The sequence below is a fragment of the Rhinoderma darwinii genome, chromosome 9 (assembly GCF_050947455.1).
Source record: "Rhinoderma darwinii isolate aRhiDar2 chromosome 9, aRhiDar2.hap1, whole genome shotgun sequence".
NCBI lineage: Eukaryota > Metazoa > Chordata > Amphibia > Anura > Rhinodermatidae > Rhinoderma > Rhinoderma darwinii.
In genome coordinates, this window is record NC_134695.1 from 42,873,698 (window position 1) to 42,895,688 (window position 21,991).

The window sequence follows — 21,991 nt, forward strand, 5'->3', positions numbered from 1 at the left end:
TCAGACGATCCATCCATGTAGAGGTTTGCCTGCGCGCACCTCATACTGTCATTCCCGTTCGTTGTTGCTCTCCCAACCTCTGGGACACACAATGTTGAACGTTGCTAACATCTTGGCCTAGGCGCGTAGCGATCTGTCAGAGTGATAAACCAAGATCTCCCAGTTCAAGGATTCTGTCCATGTCAGTTTGCGACAAGTTGCCATAACTGTCAAGTCGACGAACAGGAGGCGTCGCACAATCATCCCACACCACTCGATCTGATTTTTGAGGTTTTATGTGGCTAAAATACTTTGCTCTCAATCTGGTTTTATGCCTCCCACATGCCACAGATTGGAGCTAGGTGCTTAAAAATGTGATTCTCTTGTTCCTTCTCTCTCCCGCACCCCCCTTTTTTCCTTTTCTCTTCCCTCATCCTTTATTTTCTTTGCTTCTTTTTCCATTTTCTTTTTTCATTTTCTTCAGTTCTCTTTTTTTCATTTTCTCTCTCCTCGTCTATCATCTTTCCCTTTTTCTTTTCCATTTTTTTCTTTCCTCGGTCCACATTGTATCTTAGGCAATACTTTATTATTGTTTGATACTTTTTGATCCGTCTAACAACTATATGCTCCATGTTGGATCATTTGTATTTATTTTTAATTTAATCTTTGTAATTGGATAGACAATTGTCTACCCTATTTATGTTCTTCTACACTATTTCATATTTATGCACATCATTTTATCGCCCACTATGTATAATATATCTTACACTTGTCACAAATGTTTTTTTAATGTTTCTCTAATGTTATTAGTTTTCTATTTGTGTATTTGAATATATATGATAGAACTGGGAGTACCAATTCAAAATCATGAAATAAAATGTATTAATTTGTTACTTTCACTTATTCACTTGTGTGTTTATTTCAGCACTATCACTTTTATTTGCGGCACATTATATATTATATATCTTATTCTATTTCAAATGTTGGGGATTTTGATCCTCTCCCCTTTCTAAACATGTAAATAATATATTCTAGGTTTCTATCATTTGTTCCTGCTACATACTGTGTGCTCGCACTATTCTGCTTCCAAATATCTAAGTGCCGACTGCTCCTCTCACTCTGTGACGTGTTTAACACGTCGCTTAGCCTCTATGCCCACCTCTAGTTATTACGATGCCTAGTTGGCGTCTCCTATTCTGTGACAGGCGTCTGGCACCTAGATGTCACAATGCCCGTTTTCTGCTCCTTTGATGCCTGTGCATTATTTATGTACGGCATCTCTCTGCACCCCTCCCATGTGCGTCTGCTAATACACGTCCACTGCGTCATGACGTTTCTCGTCATGACATACAGGTTACTATGGCATCCTCACATGGGCGGTCACTTGTTTTTGATTTCATCTCATGGCGGCCATTGCAGTATTATATTTCCACTCAAATGAGCACACACTACATGATCAGGTACTTTGTTTAAATCAGGTTGAATGGTCTTCTGTGACAGGCTGATTACTATTTAAATAGTATGTGATCCTCCATCTTGGTATCCCCCGGACGAAGCTTTGGGCGAAACATACGTTGCGGCCAGGTGGTAGGCTGTGCATGTTATTCATCTTCTTGTCTTATGATGTTGCTACATTATCCCTATTCTGATAGATATTTGTACTAAACCATGCATGCAGTTTGTAGCTGTTTACTCAGCATCAGCAGGGGTTGTGAGCACATGTATACTTAGGAAAAATTACGCACCGCAGGTGAATTTCTGGACTGAATTTTTCCGTAGCGTGTGGATGATATTTATTAAATCACACCTACTTTGCTGCTACTGTATTCCGTTGCATATTTTCCGTCTGCAATTCTGGACGGAAAATATGAAGCAATTCCGTTACGTGTGGATAAGCCCTTAGAGTAGCAGCAAGGTGGATGAGATTTGAACAAATCTCATTCACATGCTACGGAAATAATCCGCCGAAAACTGGTGCGGAAATTGACCTGCGGTGCACACTCTCAATCTCCATCATGTCAATTTATTTTGCGTAAACGCTGCAGAATTTCCACACCAAAATTTCGCAGCATTTCTGTCTTGTGTGCAGGAGGCCTAAATGGGTTTATGGGATTAGAAAAAAAGGGACTGTTATTTTTTCCAGAAACCGCACGACTCAAGTGAATGGGGCTGAGCTGCAATACCAGACATAGCACATGGACAAGCGTGCTGCCGTTTGATAATATGATATAATCTAATACAACTTGTTAGAGATGATCAAATTTTATAAATCCCCCACATCGTCTCTCCTGATCAATAAGCCAGACTGAAGCCTGCAGTCTGCAAATTCTGGATAATTTAAAGGGTTTTCCAGTTTTAAGAAATTGATGGCCTATTCTCAATATAGGGCATCAATTTCTGATCGGTGGGGGTCCGACTCCTGGCACCCCCATTGATCAGCTGTTTTGATGGGGTAGATCTCCATTCCAGCCTCCATTTCTGTCCTGCTGTGCACCATGATAGCCTTTGAGAGCAGTGGCGTGTGGTCAATGGAACACCTGTAGCTGGATGTCTGGCTCGTAGCCCAATGTCGTGCAAACGCCTTCTCATGGTTTGTGTCGAAACTGGTTGCCGTCCTAGGCTTGGGATGTGACGTCCAATTCTTCCAATCAGACGGTCCATCCGTGTAGAGGTTTGTCTCTGCGCACCTCTTGCTGTCATTCCCGTTCGTTGTTGTTCTCCCAACCTCCGGGACACACAATGTTGAACAGTGCTGACATCTCGGCCTATGCTCGTAGCGATCTGCCAGAGTGATAAACCAAGGTCTCCCAGTTCAAGTCCCTCTCAGTTTGCGACAAGTTGCAGTAACTAACTAGCAAGTCGACGAACAGGAGGCATCACACAATCATCCCACACCACTTGATCCGATTTTTGAGGTTACATGTGGCTAAAGAACTCTGCTTTCATTCTGGCTTTTATGCCTTTCACATGCCACAGATTGGAGCTCGGTGCTTAAAAATTTGATAATTTGCAGATCTTAGCGACATCTGCTACTTCCTCGATTTGCATAACCTTACGGTTGCAATTTCAATGTTGAGGAGTGTATACAGATGTAGCCAAGTTCATCTTGACATAGTTTGCTGCAGCGTGATATCATGCAACAAAAGCCATTGAAAAAGTCTAGTTAAAGTTTCTTTACGCTGTGTATTTAATGCGTTAAAGTCAAGATACAAATGGCTACATCTGTATGCCAATGTCTCGCTATTTGCATCAAAATATAGATTTATAACCAACAATAATAATTTTTTTTCAAAAGTTATTATTTTTTACACATGGGGAAGTTGAAGGTGAGGGAAATAGCATGACGAGGGATAATAGAGTGCGGTCTTGTCTTACCTTACCTCTCGCTACTGTACCAATTCACCCGTTTTTGCCATAAGCGCCCCCTTACCGTACTGCTTAACCCAATCAACTGCCGCATCAAATGAAGTGTAAACCACTGAACGACGATGCCATCATTCACAGAAGCCCCCTTTGGATGTGAAGGTGATGAATAAGCCGAAACTTGTTGGGTTCCTTCTTGGGGACCACCCCCAGTGGGAAAACCACCAAGTTCGAAAAGGGGGGGGGTGAAACAAAAGGCCCTGCCATTCTACCCAGCCCCACCTCCTTGCTCAATTTTCTGTCACTATAGATGGGAACTCCTGAGCCGACTTTAAGTTACGCAATGAAAATGGGAACTTAATGCTGCAGTGGAGGTATTCGAAACCCATTCCTAAAACCTGCCTCCAGCAACTTAGCCCCCTCCCTATCCGGATATCTACTTAGATACGGCAACATCTCTGCCAGCTTCACCGGTGTCTCCCCCATGGGCACCTGCACTGGTTTCCTTTCCCTTTCATTTTTTGAAGAAGCAGGATGACCCATGGGACGCCCCCCCCCCACGCAAACGGAGCAGGAGTGCTTGAATTGGCATCCTGCGCCGAACTTACATTGGCCATCATTAAACTGCCAGCACAAATCCGTTTTGCTGTTTGCAGCCCCGCCCGACTGAGCCCACCCCCCTGCAGTCCATACTGACCAGACCCCCGGCCCCCCCTGGAAAGGACTCCCTGCCAAACCTCACTGGTGCCATTACCCTCAGCCATAACCCAATGTCCTTCTGATCCCACCGTATACTCGGGCGGACCTCCTTACACTGTCTGAACTGCTCGTCATATCTGAGCCAGGTCATCCCCCCGTAAACCCTGTACGCCTCACCTATGGCATCTAAATAGCAGAAGAGGCCGGAGCAATTATCCGGCGCCTTCTCCCCTATGACACTTGCTAATATAGCAAACGCCTTTAACCAGTTGAGAAAAGTTTGGGGTATTGATCTATACCTATGCTTCTCCTCTTGCTCTTTCTTACTCTCCACCCGCTTTGGCTTATCCAAATTAAATTTCTCCAGTGCTAGCAGTAAAAAAATCTCCACATACTCGTCCTTCCATATCTTCTCCTTAACCTCTGGTTTTAAATGCGCTCCCAGAGGGCCCTCAAAGCAAACATAAACCTCCCCTGTGCCTTATCATCTAACCGTAATAGAAGTAACAAAGAAAAAGGCGGATATCTCTCTGGCGCAGCCGGTTCGTGTGTGGTCCACGGTTAGAATTGTTCGTTCATCCCAGTCACGTACACAAGGTAAGTACAAAAGGATTTTATTAAGTACAATATACAACAGCAAAGTGTTTCGAAACCAAACTAGCTTCTTCTTCAGGTAGTGTACAAATGATCGATGTATGTGGGGTACAGGTTATATAACCGAGAGTAAGGTCGGCTAGAATAACGACTACCGGGTCAGGGTTACAGGTCATGTTTACTGGTGAACACATAGACATAAATGAACTAAAAAATATATGAACGCATTAAGATCAATTTGTAGTATCCCAAATATCAGATGTTAATCTAGAAATACATTAATGACTTATGGTCTAAAATAGTATGATCTATGTCATCATAAAAAACATTTAAACTATATATATATATATATATATATATATATATATATATATATATATATATATATAATATATATATTTGTTTATTTATTTATCTATGATGTAATCAAATACATATGTAATTAAAGCTCGTATGTAATTAAAAACTGGAATAAGATAAATTTAAAAAGTAAAAAGGATTAAGAAGATGTAACTGTGAGTGCAAATCATATGATAAGAAGACAATGCAATCATCAATATAATATAATTAGAATGAAAGCCGCAAAAACAGATATTATAACAAAACTAATGATTAAAACCATACTCTTCTTATCATATGATTTGCACTCAGGTGTATTTTTTGACATGTCCTATAAAGATCTATATCAGAGGCTGATATAATGATAAGATCAATATTTTAAAAGATCGTGTTTTTATAAAGTTTTGTTGTAAAACTCTGTGCTCACAGTTTAGGACAAATACTAATGTCCAACCCCTGCTGACTACCAAAGTAATGACTTATATAGTTAAGTCTATTATTTATTTCACTGTGTTAAGAATAGTAAATGATTTCAAAACATAGCGCCATATCTGCCACGCCTAACTCTCGAACTGTAACCCCCTGCCCCCCAGTGCCTGACCCTGCGACCTCTGAGCCGCGCATGCGGCTCTTGCCCACGCATCAACCGGCGACGAACTCCCCCATAAACCGATATTCTCGCACCGCGACAATAATACCCGTATATATCCCCCCAACAAATCATGCAAACTATTGTCCTGCCCCGCCCTAACCCACCCGCACATTATTCCTTTCATAACCCCCCTTGTGACGCCCCGCCCTTGGATGCTAAGGCTAGCATGAGTTATAAACGGACGGGCTGCGTAAGAGCTGTAGGCCCACCAGCCGGGGAAACCGGATCATCCCGTTGTCCTCCTTCAAATGCTTCCTGTTCTCCCGCATGGTCCTCCACGTAGGTCTCGTAACCCGTCTCAGCCGTCCCTGGAGGGCCCCTCCTGTGATGTTCGCGCCCTTTTGTTCTCCATCACCGAGCCCTTGGGGCGCCGCCCACCGCCGTTGCCCTGCACGACCACAGACTGTGGTCGCCGAGCGATGTCGCCGTCAGCGATGTCATCACGGAGACAGGCAGGCTGCCCGACTGGAGCATCGCCAGGTCGGCCTGCCGCAGATCCTGGCACCATTATCCCCCGCCTTCTGGGGACCAGACCCCCTGGCCCCGCTGGCTCTGGCTGGGAGACTGGATTCCTGCCAGCCCGGGGCCTACGCCCAGAATAAGAAGGTTGAAGGCCTCCCGGGTCCCAGGTGGGGCTCCCAACCCTGCGCTGGGGCTGGTTGTTCCATCTGGGCTCAACCTTGCTGGCGGCCTGGCCCTCCAGGACCGCCGTGGATTCCCCTTCTGGGGATCACGGTCCTGCGATCCCCCATCCGCCTCCGCCTCTCCTAGCGATACCGTGCCATCTGTTATGGGCGCAGCTGCGCCGATTACCGGCGGTTCTCCCGCCTGGCCGGCCTGCAGGGACCTCAGCCAGTCCGTGCCCCACTCGGCCACCATTCTCCCGAGCTGCTCCATCAATGTATGTGCGTCCGTCATCACTGTTAAGGGGGGTGGCCGTTAGTTTTCTTATGCACGTGGGGAGAGCTAAGGGACACAACCTGCTTGGGTTACTTCCAAGTTAGACTGGCGCTCAGTACGGAGTGCCATCTAAACCCACCCTCGTGTCCCTTAGCTCCTCCCCTTCCTCTTCCCCTCGTCGTGGGGCCTCCCCCCTAGCCTGCGGCTTGGTACGGCCGTTCTTAATGCACTTTGCACCTGCGCCTGAAGAGACGAACATTCATCTAGTTGCATCTGAGGGGGCAGGTCTATAAGAAAGTAACCCATGCGATCGGCATATGGATCGTCATGCAGTTGCACTAAGTGCAGCATTTAGTTCCTGTCACGGGGAACAGAGCAGAGCACTCAAAAAGATTTAGAAAGTGACTCCTGTGAGTTACAAAAAAACCTGCTCATATAAACACTTGTATTTGGACTCGGGAAGATTTTTTTTCCCTAAGATGAGAAAAATTGGCTTCTGCTTCATGCGGGTTGAGATGGACTTATGTCTTTTTTCAAACTATGTAACTATATTACTCATTTTTATTGCTTACTTTTGTCAGATATTATATGGGTGTGTCCACGTAGCGTAAACACTGCAGACTTTCTGCAATGTATTTAATTGCGGAAAATTTGCAGTATAATACAGTAGTAGCAGAAAAACTGTTCATAAATTGACCCGCGGTGCGTTCTTTTAATCAGCAGCATGTCAATTTATGCTGTTGAATCGTTGGTTTTCTGTTGCGGGTTTTGCTCATTGCATTCAATGGGGAGGTAAAACCTGCAACAAATAGCAGATTTTGCGACTTTTGCGGCAGAAAAGCTGCAATTCCGCCGCAAAAATCGCAACTCAGAAAAAAAAAGTCTATATTTACCCAGATCTCTATACTCCTGCGTCTAGTCCGGCCTCCAGGTATAACAATTCATCCCATGTGATTACTGCAGCAATCACAGTTTGCAGTGGTCACATGGGATGAAACGTCATCCCACTAGGCCGGGCTGCAGTACGTCAGAGGGATGTGTCGAGGGATGTGTCGCCATGACTACGCGTAAGTATGGACATTTTTTTTTTTTTTCATCTGTCATTTTCTGCAGCGGACATTCCAGACACAATTTGGTGCAGTTTTTCAAGCAAAATTCTTTGCGGGCTCCAGGGAGGATACGCAGTGTGTGAACAAAGCCTATAGGTTCACAACTCCTCCACAAGGTACCATCTTTTTCTCCATAATGCTTCAGGCATAATGACCTCAGATCTACATACCCAGCAGAAATGTCTAAGTTTGTTGCATTGCTTTCCAAGAACCTTTAACTAGTTGCCTTGTACTTCTGTCCACTCCCTATGTTTATTTCATAAAAAGGGAAAAGGTGACAAATTCTCCTTAACACCACTGTGATTCAGAAGGTTGAGGGTTAAAAAAAAAATCTCATTTCGAGAGACCATTTGCTATAGATGGGAATTCCACTGAATAAGCAGAAAAGAGAAAATATTGGCTGCTTTACCTCAATTAAGAAGATGGAATGTGTTGGTTAACTGGTGACCTCAATCTCATGACATCGGTCCGTGCTGAGTGATGTCACTTTTTTGGATCAACACTTCTTTAATGGACTGGGTGCTGCGTTTCAGAAAATATTAGGAAAATAATTCAAAGCTGAGCTAACATAACTCATTTGGAAAATTTAGATCATTCAGCAGATTAGCTTTGAGCCTGAAATTAGCCGCGGAAGCAATGTGACTTAACTCATCAGCTTCTTTACCTGCATCTGGCAGAACCTGATACTTTTGGCACTGAATTCATGACGCCAATAACATTTATTGTAATCTGGCATTGCTTCTAAAAATGCCTTTTAGAAGTGGAGAGGCAGATACAATTGAATGTGGCAGCTGCTAGCACCAGGGGCCCCCTGGTGCTAGCGACACCACCGGGCATGAGGGAGCCCATGTCGCACAGCCCATAAATGTTTAGTGCCAGGCGGAACAGGCCCCCTCATGCCACAGGCCCCGTAGCAGACGCTACGGCTGCTATAGTGGTAGTTCCGCCACTGGGCCCTGGGAGAATGGAGGCCCGGGGCAATTGCCCAATTTCCCACCCTAACGCCAGCCCTGGCTGTCAATACATATAAATTTATGTACAACTATACTGAATAAAGAATTCATGTTTTTTTTTTTACTGTTTAAGTGATCATGTATCTGCATTGTATTTTTTGTTTTTGTATGCACATTGAACAACTTATACTGCGATATCACTCACAATAGAGGGTTATGATTAATGATCATGTGAAGTGGAAGAGGTTAAAGGTAACCTGCCATGTCAAACACGCAGTCCGATCAATGGGTTATAGAGAAGAAGGTGCTGAGCAGATTCATATATGGTTCTGTGTGAAAAGATACAGGATAACATGTCATTTATTTATTTAAGTCCCTTCGCACTGTGGTCTTAAGAGTTCAGTGGGCGCTCCAAACTGAGTGATTGACAGCTATTTCAGCATTTACACTCAAACTGGGAAGACTGTCAATCAATAAGTGAAACCGCCCACTGGACTCTTAAACCCACAGTGAGCAGAGATTGAATAAATTACAGGTTATCCTGAATCTTTTTGCACAAAACTACTCTACTCCAGTGGCGTAACTACCGCGGTAGCAGCAGTAGCGGCTGCTACGGGGCCCGGGGCTTGAGGGGGCCCGGTGGCGCCGCTAGCAGCCGTTATGGCTACTACAGCGGTAGCGTCGCTACTGTGGGGCCCGCGACGCCGAGACTTACACAGGCCCTCTCATGCCTGTAGGTGTCGCTAGCACCGGAGGGGGCCCCAGTGCTAGCGGCAGCCAAACACATGTATTAGCACTGAATGGCCGGGCATGTTCCGTGCCTGACCATCCAGTGCCTTACAATGACACTGATTGGCTAGCGGCGCGATGACATCATCGCGCCGCTTCCATGCTTAGAAGGTGCTGATTGGCGGGGCAAGTCATTCTGCCCCGCCAATCAGCGTCATTGGAGGACGCTCGTTCAGCTCCTGCAGACATGCTCAGAAGAGAGCATGTCTGCATCGCCAGTGAACAGCGTGGGAACCGGAGAATGTGAGTATGTCAAGTTTTTGTTTTTTCCCCCTCATAAAAATGTGAATGGCATTATCTATAGTGGGGGGGGGGGGGTCATCTTTATGTGGGCTATTATATATAGGGTTCTATATGTGGGGCAGTAGCTACAGGGGGGTCTATATGTGGGGCAGTAGCTACAGGGGGGGTCTATATGTGGGGCAGTAGCTACAGGGGGGGTCTATATGTGGGGGTGTGGGCCACTATATACAGGGGGCTCTATATGTGGGCCACTATATACAGGGGGGGTCTATATGTTGGCCACTATATACAGGGGGCTCTATATGTGAGCCATTATATACAGGGGGCTCTATATGTGGGCCACTATATACAGGGGGGGTCTATATGTGGGCCACTATATACAGGGGGGTCTATATGTGGGCCACTATATACAGGGGTGGGTTACCTGTGGGGCACTAGCAACAGGGTGGCTATATGTAGTGCACAGTCTACAGGGGTGGGCTATATGTGGGACACTATATACAGGGGGAGCTATATGTGAGACACTATGTACAGAGGTGGGCTATACGTGGAGCAAGAACTATAGGGGAAGCTATATGTAGGGCAGCACCGTGGCTCAGTGGTTAGCACTATTGCCTTGCAGCTCTGGAGTCCATATGTGGGCACTATCTACAGGGGCTTCTATGTAGGTCACTATCTACAGGGGGCACTATCTACAGGGGGCACGGTGTGTGTGTGTGTGACAGTTATATTTAGATGTGTTGAGAATTTTAACTTTGTTTACAGGTGCAGAAATGTTTTAAAAGTGAGAAGCTGAAGACATCTGAGCGGAAAACTGCAGAAATGGGTCATGGCCGGTAGAAATCCATCATAGATGTCTGAACCGGAGGGAGAAGAAAAGAACTAGAATCTGAGACGTCACCGGTGAGTCACTTAATGTAAATGTTTACTCTGCCTCTAATCAGTAATGTAGTCACTGTATGATCTGCAGCGAGATGATGGTGATAGGATTTTTTTTGTGAAACCGCATCTCCCAGCATATCCTTATCATTGTTCAGGCCATGCTGGGAGCTGTAGTTTTACGCCGTACAAACCTATACGCAGTGGCGTAACTACCGCTATAGCAGCCGTAGCGACTTCTACAGGGCCTGCAGCATGAGGGGGCCTGTGCCACCCGCCGGCACGGCCCCCTCCCATGGCAGCAGGCTCCGCTAGCAGCCGCTATGGCTGCTACAGCACGACGCCACTGAAGGGGTTGTTCCTACATAAGACATGTATCCCCTAATCACAGGATAGGGGATACATGTGTGATCGCTGGCAGCGATGAGGAGAACGGGGGACCGAAAGTCCCCCCTAAGTTCTCCATGACAAACCTCGGACTTCCGGGGTCTGTGTCGGCAGCTCCGTAGAAATGAATGGAGCGCCGGTCGCGCTTGTGCGCATGCATGACCAGCGCTCCTTTCATTTTTATTGAACTGCGCAGACGCCGGAAGTCCGAGGTTAGTCATGGAGAACTTCGGGGGACTTTCGGTCCCCCATTCTCCTTATCGCTGCCAGCGATCACACATGTATCCCCTAGCCTGCGGAGATCCTGTGGATAGGGGATGCATGTCTTTTGTAGGACAAACTATAGGCCGTTTTTTTTGGAGGGGGGGGTACATTGCGTTATCTACAGAGGGGTTCTGTATGGCATTTTCTAAAGGGGGGGATGTATGGCATTCTCTATAGGGGGGACTGTATGGCGTTATCTACAGGGGGGCTGTATGGCGTTATCTACAGAGGGGGTCTGTATGGCGTTATCTACAGGGGGGCTGTATGGCGTTATCTGCAGGGGGCTGTGTATGGTGCTATCTATAGGGGGGCGCTGTGTGGTGGAATCTATAGGGAGGCACTATCTACAAAGGGGGGGGGGGTTGCGTGATACCCAGCAGAGGGGGGGCCCTAGTCAAAAGTTTGCTATGGGGCCCAGTCTTTCCTAGTTACGCCCCTGCTCTACTCCTACTCTATAGCAAGCTGCTTGCAGATATGAGAGCATGTTCCATGTGACAGGTTCCCTTTAATGATCCTGCTGGACACTCAACATCAACTGTTGACAATTAGTAGGATTAGCATGGACGCCTATGGATAGCATTGACTTTAATGGGATTTGTCAAATTTCCCTGGGTGGATTAGCGTACTATTCTATTTTTCATGTAAAAAACAATGGAAACTTGATGAAATGTAGGCATTTTCAATCCGAAAAAAGAATTTCAAAAGAATACTTTCCTAAATATAGTTTAATCTTTTATAGTGGCAGCCAATGGTTTTATGGTGATTTTTGTTGTCTTTTTCAGTAAGACTGCCCGGGTCTTGCAGCCGTGATTAAAATACTGCCATGTTATGATCTTAGATTTTACAGGTAAAAATGGGGTCTTCCTGGGCTCTGATATTCTAGAATAAAGTTGAAGGGGTTATCCGGGAGCCAAAAATTGCATTGCAATAATATATTTATGTGAAACGAAGTAACTTACTAATATACTTTAATTTAAAATTCTGTACTAAACGGTGCAATTCAAACCTCTTGAATTGTTCCCAGAAGTGCTGGAGCTTTTCTAAAAATGATGACGCTCCGACACGGCCCCACGTGACTGAGGGCTTGCCTTATGTGCTGTTCGTGAACATGACTGCAAGGGGATGTCACATTGCCTATTGCTTGGGTCCCGTGCAGATCATCAGCTAGCACTTTGCTCGCGACTCCAGCCCTGCTGCCGACATTTGGTCAATTCACTATGCTGTTACTGAATAATATCACCACACAATAACCACATAGTGACTGATTAATACCACCATACTGTTACTAACTAATACCTCCACACCATGAGCACATATTACCACCACATATTGACTGAATAATACCACCATACTGTTACTGAATAATACCTCCACATCATTACCACATATTACCGCTACATAGTGACTGAATAATACCACAATACTGTTACTGAACAAAACACACTATACAAAGACCAATATTAGCACCACATAGTGACTGAATAATACCTTAACACCATGACCACATAGTGACTGCATAATACCACCATACTGTTACTGAATAATACCGCCACACCATAACCACATAGTGACTGAATAATACGCCCATACTGTTACTGAATAATACTGCCACATCATAACCACATAGTGACTGAACAATACCTCTATACTGTTACTGAATAATAGCACCACACCATAACCACATAGTGACTGAATAATACCCCCATACTGTTACTGAATAATACCACCACACCATAACCACATAGTGACTGAATAATACCCCCATACTGTTACTGAATAATACCACCACACCATAACCACATAGTGACTGAATAATACCACCATACTGTTACTGAATAAAAACCCCTATACAAAGACCAATATTACCACCATATAGTGACCATATAGTGGTAGATGCCAATTATACACAGGAGCTCTGAAGACGATATAAGTAATTACAGCATATTTATATCCAGTAACTCACAGGTTACTCTGATTAGAGTGGTTCACTTTCCCTTTTTTTCGCCATTCGGCCCAGATCACTGTGACGACTTATTCCCATTAGCCATGAGTCGTCTCTGCAGAATTTGACACAAAGACATGTTGGTTTCTCACTTTTCCAGCATCCTCCACACCTATACCCCATCATCTAAACTAATTCTTAATCCACAGTGCCCCATATGGTAATAATGAGCCCTCAGTGCACGACACAATAAAAGTGACCCCTTAGGACCTGTGCCCCCTTTGTGCCGCATGCAGTAATAATGCCCCCCTTTGTGACCACTGGATATAGAGCCACAGTGTACCCTGTAGATAGTGCCACACACACAGTCCCCTGTAGATAGCACCACACACACAGCCCCCTCTTGTAAATAGTACCACACACAGCCCACATTGTAGATAGCGCCACACACAGCCCAACTTGTAGACAGCGCCACACACAGCCCCCGTGTAGATAGCACAATACAAAGCCTCCCCTTGTAGGTAGTACCACACAGCCCCCTCCTTATAGATAGTGACACACTCACCCCCTGTATAGTGCCACACAGCCCCCTTAGTAGATAGTGCCCCACACACACCACTTGTAGATAGTGCCACATAGCTCTCCCCCTGTGTAGTGCAACACAGCCTTCCCCTTGTAGATTGCCACAGACCCCCTGTATATTGCCACACAGGCCTTCACCGTTATAGTGCCAAAAAAAACCCTAGTACATAGTGGCCTTCACTAAATTGCCAACAATAACCGTCTTGCTGTGTGCGCCGACGCCGACTGCCCAGTGGCAGAGTCTCCGCCCCTAAGCAAAAAGGGCTGAGGAGGCAGCCGAGGCCGCACCATCAGCCGCATCCATAAGCTGATGTCCTTATGGCCCCAGTTTATGGAATGGCACACAGCTTTTCTCTGACAAAATTGTTTATCATAGCACAGCCACGCAGTGCCCTCGTAAACCTGATAAGCTTCTCCAACAGAGTCCGGGTATCAGTAAAGGGATGAACAATCTTAGGGGACATACTCGCCAATAACGTTGGAGAGAATGGCGAAGGTATGGGGAATTATTCTATTCCTTCGTTTTTCATTATCTTCTATTTTGGAGTCAAGTGGTTTTATCTTATCTAGGTTAAATTTTTCAAGTGGAAGCATAAAAAATATTTCCACGTACTTATCTTACCATATTTTGTCTCTGACTTCCTGCTTTAAATGTGTGCTGAGGGGGCCATCGAAGCAAACATAGACTTCATGGCACCGTGTCATCTAGCCGAACTGTATCCATATGGGCATCGGGTGTAACTGCTGCGGTGACTTGTGTGGAGGGCAACTGAGCGGGTGTCAGCGGAACTGTAGTGGCACTAGCTGGAATAATGGGCGGATCTTGTGAACGATCACCTAACTAAGCATTAATTGGAGATTGCAAACTAGTGGGGACCCCTACACAGATGAAAGCAGGATAGACCCTAAAGATTCATCACCCGGCCTATCAGAAGAAAAGCTGAGCTGCTACTGTGTGAAGACCCGGAACCTTTTCATCAGACTCATATTCTAAAAAGATAATCATCTTTCTATGGGCTTCATATAGGACTCCATGTTGTTAGAGCCGCAGGTTAAAGAACACTGCACTATATAAAAAGCTCCACAGATTGCATAGATCACCTACCAATGTCATCATCTCTCCACAGTTTACTCATACTATTTTCTGACAATACACCTTATGATTACATGCCTGTTTAGGGCTTGGCTATAGACGTACCATATCACGAAATGTGTTTCTATGCATGGAAGTGATATCTTTAGACTTGTAAAGATAACTACTACTTTTCACAATAGCAAGTTACTTGAAATTGCATTATGTGTTGGGCTGTGATTTCTTGCCAAACCATGTATTGAAATGGGAATGAAGTGTTATTCTACTTGAAATGAAGAAACCCGCTTTCTGGGAGACTATTTCTCCTCTACCGCACTCTCCTTCTTCCTCCACCAACTAAAGCATTAAAAATAAATAAAACACATACGCACCATAGAGCCCAGACTCCAGCCGGGGATTCCAATGAAGTGCAGGGAGCAGAACTGCTGGTGGTGTGTATTCATTTTTCCCATCACCCTATCTGCTATATACTGAGTAGCAACTCTTGATCTCCACAGGAATATGGATATTGAGTGGTATAACCCACTGATAGAGTGCCTGTAGCAAGGCAGCCAACCAAATTTATTTTGGTTTTGCCTAGCAAGCATATCACTCGATGAAATAAATATTTAGAGACCTCTTAATAAAGAAATAACATGAAAAATTCTGGTTATCATCTTCATTTTTCTTTAAAGAGTTTAATGCCACAGCAACAAGATCTTGAACAAGATCTTGTTGGAATTTTATAGAACTAGTATTTTACAAAGCCATAATCGAGACAATTTAGAGAACCCAATCCAAGAGTAATTCAAACTGGCACAGGAACAAGCCAAACATCTGAAATTTATTGGGGGATAAGAGGAATATTCACATCGTGCAGACATACAGAGTTGTCACATTGACTCCATGACTAAATGGCGGCTTTGTGTCTCACATAACTCATTGTAAAGACTTAAAAGTTTTCAACCCTCTTATATATACTTCAGATGCAGTAAATGCATTACTTATAACAATTAAGTAGCAAATACATTGTAGCAATTCACAAACCACTAAAGGAAGATTACAGTAGTCACCCAATTTTATGAAGATGACCCCACTTCTACCACATGATAGAAATAGAAAACCAGTGATGAGAGAGCTCAGAAAATGTAGAGTTATTTCTCTGTCATACGAAACTTAAGATATATGTCACTTATAAGTAAGTAGCAGAGGCGTAACTTGAGGCCCCAATGCAAAATCTGTAAGAAGGCCCCCAACTATCATGTGCCATTTATATTACTGGCGCTTTTTTATGTGGCAGGGGAGCCTTTGCGGCCTCTGCAGACCCGGGTTTAAAGGGTACTGTATGTAAAATTTGGGCACCATGTTCCGGTTTATATATAGGTATATTCTACATTAAAAGTTGAGTAACTTTATAAATACATTGCAATACTTATCTTGTACTGACCCTGATTTATATATTTTATTATACTCCAGAGCTGCATTCACAATTCTGCTGATTGTCATTGGAAAATCCACGAGCCGGCTGTCATACATATTTTTTAAATCTTAGCTGAGTTTCTATAATGCAGCAAAGTTTATTTGTATTTAGTGCATTAGCTAACTGCACAGCTCTGTACTGGAATAGAGGCTGTAACTCAGTACCAAAACATAATAAGTATTGCAATAAACTGTAAAATGGTATTCCATGGTGGTGATACACATTTTCAATTGGTTAAACACAAAACAAGTGGCAGCTAGAAACCTTCTGATGAAATGTTCTGTGGATTTTATCTGGCCAAGAAAAAAATAAATTCAACCCATGTTCACACTGGGAAGTCTGCTCTATGCAGTCAATGGGAAGTTGAAGGTTGTAATATAACACCAGCAAATACCTCAAGCTTTTCTTCTGGGAGGGGGAATGTTCCTGGTTTACTTTGTCTATATGATATCTATTATACTCAATAAGCCAATTACCCACGTGGTTGGGAGGGACTGGAGGGTTCTTATAAATATGCTGGAACCACAGTACATGAAACCTCTTGCTTAGGCTTGAAAAAAAATATTGACTTTCCAGTAATCAGAGTGAGACAACAGAAGTGCGGGCATGATGGAGCTTGGAACAATTCTGTTGCTAGGACTTGTTGTTCTGATTTTTCTCAAGTGGAAAATGTCTGCACCAAAGAATTTCCCTCCTGGTCCTCAAGTCCTGCCTCTCTTGGGTAACATACTGCAGCTGGACTTCGCCCACCCCCTGAAGGACTTCGAAAAGGTAAGCATCGATGTGGAAGTGTCTATTGTTTTTTACCAATGTACAATTACTTACCCATAAAACAGTTATTACTAAACAGGTTTTCTGGAAAGGTAAAATCCCACTACACAGTCAATGACCATGCGGCTCTCATATAAACGATGGGGCAAATTTACTCAGACTGGCTTTTCATATGCTAGTCCAGGGCAGGGACGAGGTATTTTGAAGCCCTAGGCAAATAAGGAAAATGGCGCCCATGTAAATTAGATTGAAAACAACCTAAAAGCGAACCTGTCACCAGCATTTCACCTATTGAACTCTACTCACCCCTCGCTGGCCGCTGCTGTCAAAAGTTTGTTGCCGTTATCCCCTCTCCTAAACTCCTCCGATGACCGTAAATAACGGTCTGCAAACATTTTGTGCCTTTTATGGTAATAATCTGGCAGCCTGGTTCGTTCTACTTATGCCTACCCACCGCCAAAAACTAGCCCGCTCTGAATGCCGAAATCTCATCTGAGATAATGCGCATGAGCCCATCTTGAATGTTCCGACACCCTTCCCTGCTTCATCCGGGCCTCCAATCTAGTTAATGTGCATGTGCCGCTATGGTGTCTCCCGTTGTTCACACGCTCCAGAACAGGACATCGATGCGCAAGCCTAGTATTCCTTGTGTGCCGGGGGAGACGAGGAGCTGTCAATCAAAAGTATGGAAGCGGGGTTAACACAGAAAGACTTGAGGAATGAAGATATGACTCTTTTATGCTCATTAGCATAGGGCACAGGAACACTAAAAACTGAATACTGAAGTTAAAAGCTTCTTACAAGATAATTATAGGTTACATTAAAATGATTTTTCACCCGCTACCAGCAGAGAACTTTAATCTTCTCAACTTGACATTTTCTTTAAACCATAAATAAGGTCAGAGGGGGAAAACATGGGAGGACCTCTCCTACATCTGAACTACTTTTGGTCACTATTGCAACTGAGAATTTTAAGGTACGAACGAGACAAAAAAGCTTTATTTCAGGAAAAATAATGCACATTGCAGAGTCGAAGCTGGACTTTCCTTTACCCAGGGCAAAGATTCAGATCACCACCATAGCCCTAAACATAAGTACCCGGGCCAAGGAAAAGTGGCTTGTTTGTGCTATCCCTGGCACTCAGCACATGGGGCACATGCCCTGCCAGCCCCCTCCCTTGCTATGGCCCTGCACCAGGTAAAGTGAATTATGGGATACTTTATAAAGTCCTAGAGGGTTAAAGTTGGCGGGATGGTGCTAGGTAAATATTTCAGATTTTAGTTGTTGCGTTTTGTATCAGCTATTTGTGATTCCGATTACTTTATGTAATACTACTGTCAAAAGGTTAACAGGTCCAGCAGTCTACATACTAGGTAAGACCAATTATATGTGTGCAGCAAGTGTAAATAATTGTACAAGCAATGACTATGCACATACTGACATCTGATCCTGTCACATGACAATATGTAAAATACAGTCATTCCGCAGTTTTCTAATAAATCCTGTGCTGTACATTATAAACAGACAAATTATAGCAGATTCAAAAGGGGGCAATTGTCCTAGGACATCCACCAACTAGGGACGTCTACCACCCATACTATAATGTGCAACCCGGCTGCAAAAGATCCATTTAGGACAAGCAGTGGACCACAATGAAGAGCCAAACACTTCAGCTGTTATTTTCTATATGGCGGTATTATTTAGTCACTCTATGGCACTGATATTTGAGTACTGTATGGAGAAGTTATTTAGCTGTGTAATTTTCATATTTTTATGTATACAGCATAGCTATTATTTTGTCAACAATACAACATATTCAAGAGAAGATACAAGGCTTGTGAAGTTAATGCCAGACTAATAGTCAAGCCATCTTTAAAACTGTTGTTTGTTTTTTTCTAATGTGAGAGTAACACCGTGATACTGTTGTATCCATTTTAAAGGCTAAGTAAATCTTTGTTCTCAATTATTAATTTTTTTTAATGTGATTTTAAGCAAGTTTTAGATTGTTTTTTTTTTAAATTAAAACTGTGTCAGACACGCAGGAATAGATTTCTGCCGAGCTTTCTGCCGAGCTTTCTGCCGAGCTTTCTGCCGAGCCGTCAGTTCGGCTGACATGACGGATTCGGCTTTGACAGCAATTTAATAAAAAAAACTATTTAAAACTTGCTTAAAGGCTATGTAAACCTTTAAAAGCCAAACTTTTTTGGAATAAAAATAATTTGTACTTTTTTAGCTACAGCTGCTCTGTATCCTCTATACAGAGCAGCAGTTTCCGTCGCTATTCACTGAATCCATCAGTCCTGCGGACCTGACGCGTTCAGTGTCGGTGGATCCTGCATGTCTCTGACACACACGATCCTCCTGTAAGCTATCAAATTTGTAACATTTACAGGGATACCAGACATGTTTGTATTTTTTTTTACAGTTATTAAAATTAAAAAAAAAATGAACACAGATTTTATAGTATGCATTAGATTTGGGTATCAAGCATCTAGATCTATTGGTAGAGCATATGTTTGTAAACAAATGAAAAAAGTAATGTCTGTATATGGGAGAAGTTGCTATTATAAGTTTTAACATGGGCATTTCTATGTCAGCTCTCCAAGGTGTACGGTCCAGTGTTCAGCATCTACCTAGGATTCACTCCAACTGTGGTGGTTCGGGGCCTCAAACATCTTAAAGAAGTTTTGGTGACTAGAGGTGTTGATTTTGCCGACAGGCCTCATGACAGACTCAGTGAATCCATCACAGGAGGCAGAGGTAATTGTTTTACACCCCAAAATTATCTTTATGGACTAATCTTGTTCTTAAAAATTCTATTCAGCTCTGCTTTAGGTCTTTCTGTATCTCGGAAAGCTCAATGATAGACTATATGACTAGCACGATGGCTCTTACAGATCCCAAAAGACAGCAGCCCTGTGTAAATGAATACATGTGATGGGTGCAAACCACATAGATCCTGGATCCAGATCTCATCGAATATCCAAATCACAAAAAAAGACTGGCAGCACTCTAAAATGGCAAGTTCAAAATAAGGCTTCATTCACATCTGCACCAGGGTCCCATTCCGACGTTCCGTCTCAGTTTTCCGTCGGAATGGGAGCCTGACTGACACAAACGGAAACCATAGGTTTCTGTTTCCATCACCATTAATTTCAAGGGTGAGGGATCCGGTGCCAATGGTTTCTGTTTGTCTCAGTTGTGTACGGGTTACATCATTTTGACGGAATCAATATTGTAGTAGACAACAGAACGTCGGAACGGAGCACTGACGCAGATGTGAACGAAGCCTAAGCCCCTTTCATGGGCCCCGTGTGTGAATATGATTTATTTTTTACTTGACATATTGTAGTGATGCAAGCCTTACTTGTTGCTTCAACTCTTATAGGGGTTTTAACCCAGCTTTCCTTGACTCCAGAATGGGAAATTTGCCTGCTGTAGTTAAAGAGGACATGTCAATAGGTCATATATGTTGAACTTGTTTACTGATCTGAATAGTGCTCTCTCCCTTATTCCAGCGCTGTTTTTCTTTTTTTCCTCGACCCCCCCCCCCCTGTTCCAGAGATATGGCCCACTGTTGTGTTGACTCCTTGATGTAGCCAACAATGTGTGAACTACCCTCAAGCGGCCTTGTGCTAATTGGTCAGCATCAGAGGCAGGGAAGCTAGCTCCACCCTGTTGGCTAACTACAGCATATAGGGAGCTAACACAACAGTGGGCCACATCTCTGGAACAGGGGTGTCCAGGAAAAAAGAAAAGCAGTGCTGGAATCAGCGAGACAGCGCTGTTCAGGTCAGTTAACCAGTTCAACTAATATGACTTACTGACAGGTCATCTTTAAGCAGTAACATCTTCCTGGACATGCCCGCCTACGGTTTTGAAACTTAGTATACAATGAGGCATACTTATTAATTACTGTCTTAAACTAGACCGAGCATGCAGAAGATGCACCAAATTTATCACAGGGGTGATAACATGCTGATGATAAATTTAAAAAATCATGCTAGAAATGTTAGAAACTTTTCTCATCCTTACGCCACCTTTTGGTTAGCTTACTTTAGACCAATATTATGTGGCAAAAATTTGGTGCAACTTTGATGCACTTTGGTGCATTTAAGCCACAACCCTTTAGCTAAGTCACACACCCCTTTTCTGGACACCTTAAAGACTGTCTAGTGGGGTGCAAAAAGTGACTAAAATACCTAATAAATCTGGGGCAAGACATGTGAACCAGTTTTTGGCATAATTTAAGCAAGAATTCTGGAGCTTTTTGTTTAGTAAAACTCACACAATGTTTTCCTCCTCATTATTACACCCACACTTAGCCTTACCATATATGTTTTGTCCCCTCCATCCTTCCTTCCACATACCTCTACTACCACCGTAACACACTTCTTTGTATCACAGTTCTTTGTATTCATCGTAAATGAAAATCTTTCTTACCTGTGGTGCATATCCTGAGATTAGAGAGGATAATTTCTCATAAGAACTCCCCAGAAGTCCTTCTGGATTTTCATGTAATCAATGATTTTATTACTCTTAAATTATATAGCCAGTTTCAGCTGAGTTTTCCATTTAGGTATAATAGCTGTAAAATATGGGCCAGCATGGAAGGAGCACAGACGCTTCACATTGTCCACTTTACGGAACTTTGGCCTTGGGAAGAAGTCCATGGAAGAAAGAATATTTGAAGAGAGTCAATACCTAATCCAGGAATTAAAGAAGAATAAAGGTAAATTTTACATAATATAAATCCAGACCAACCCACATTCAAAACAATCTATGATCAATTTCTAAATACTTCATATTATCATATTATGGCCTCCATCGGGTGACACTGGTGGCAACAATGTTGAATGTTCTCCGGTAACAGATGACTTCAACATTAGAAAAACCGCTAATGTCATAACGTATGTATTAAGCATAGATAAAAGGCGAGAGAAGGATAACTAGTAACATAAGACTATATTATTAACCTGCGCCTTATATAATGA

At 43.5% G+C, this 21,991-nt stretch overlaps 1 protein-coding gene across 2 annotated transcripts in view; it reads left to right on the forward strand.

Moving 5' to 3' along the window:
- Positions 1 to 1,351: 1,351 nt before the first annotated feature.
- LOC142660332 (cytochrome P450 2J6-like) overlaps positions 1,352 to 21,991 on the forward strand; it is a 47,449-nt gene continuing 26,809 nt past the window's right edge. Inside the window, exons 1-3 of one of the 2 annotated variants that reach the window (XM_075836932.1) lie at positions 1,352 to 1,439; positions 19,595 to 19,757; positions 21,577 to 21,729. In XM_075836932.1, the coding sequence (XP_075693047.1) occupies positions 1,383 to 1,439; positions 19,595 to 19,757; positions 21,577 to 21,729 (373 nt within the window). In that variant the 5' untranslated portion in view covers positions 1,352 to 1,382. Of the gene's footprint in view, positions 1,440 to 16,725; positions 16,998 to 19,594; positions 19,758 to 21,576; positions 21,730 to 21,991 lie in introns of those variants that run through there. The other variant, XM_075836933.1, reaches the window with a different exon arrangement.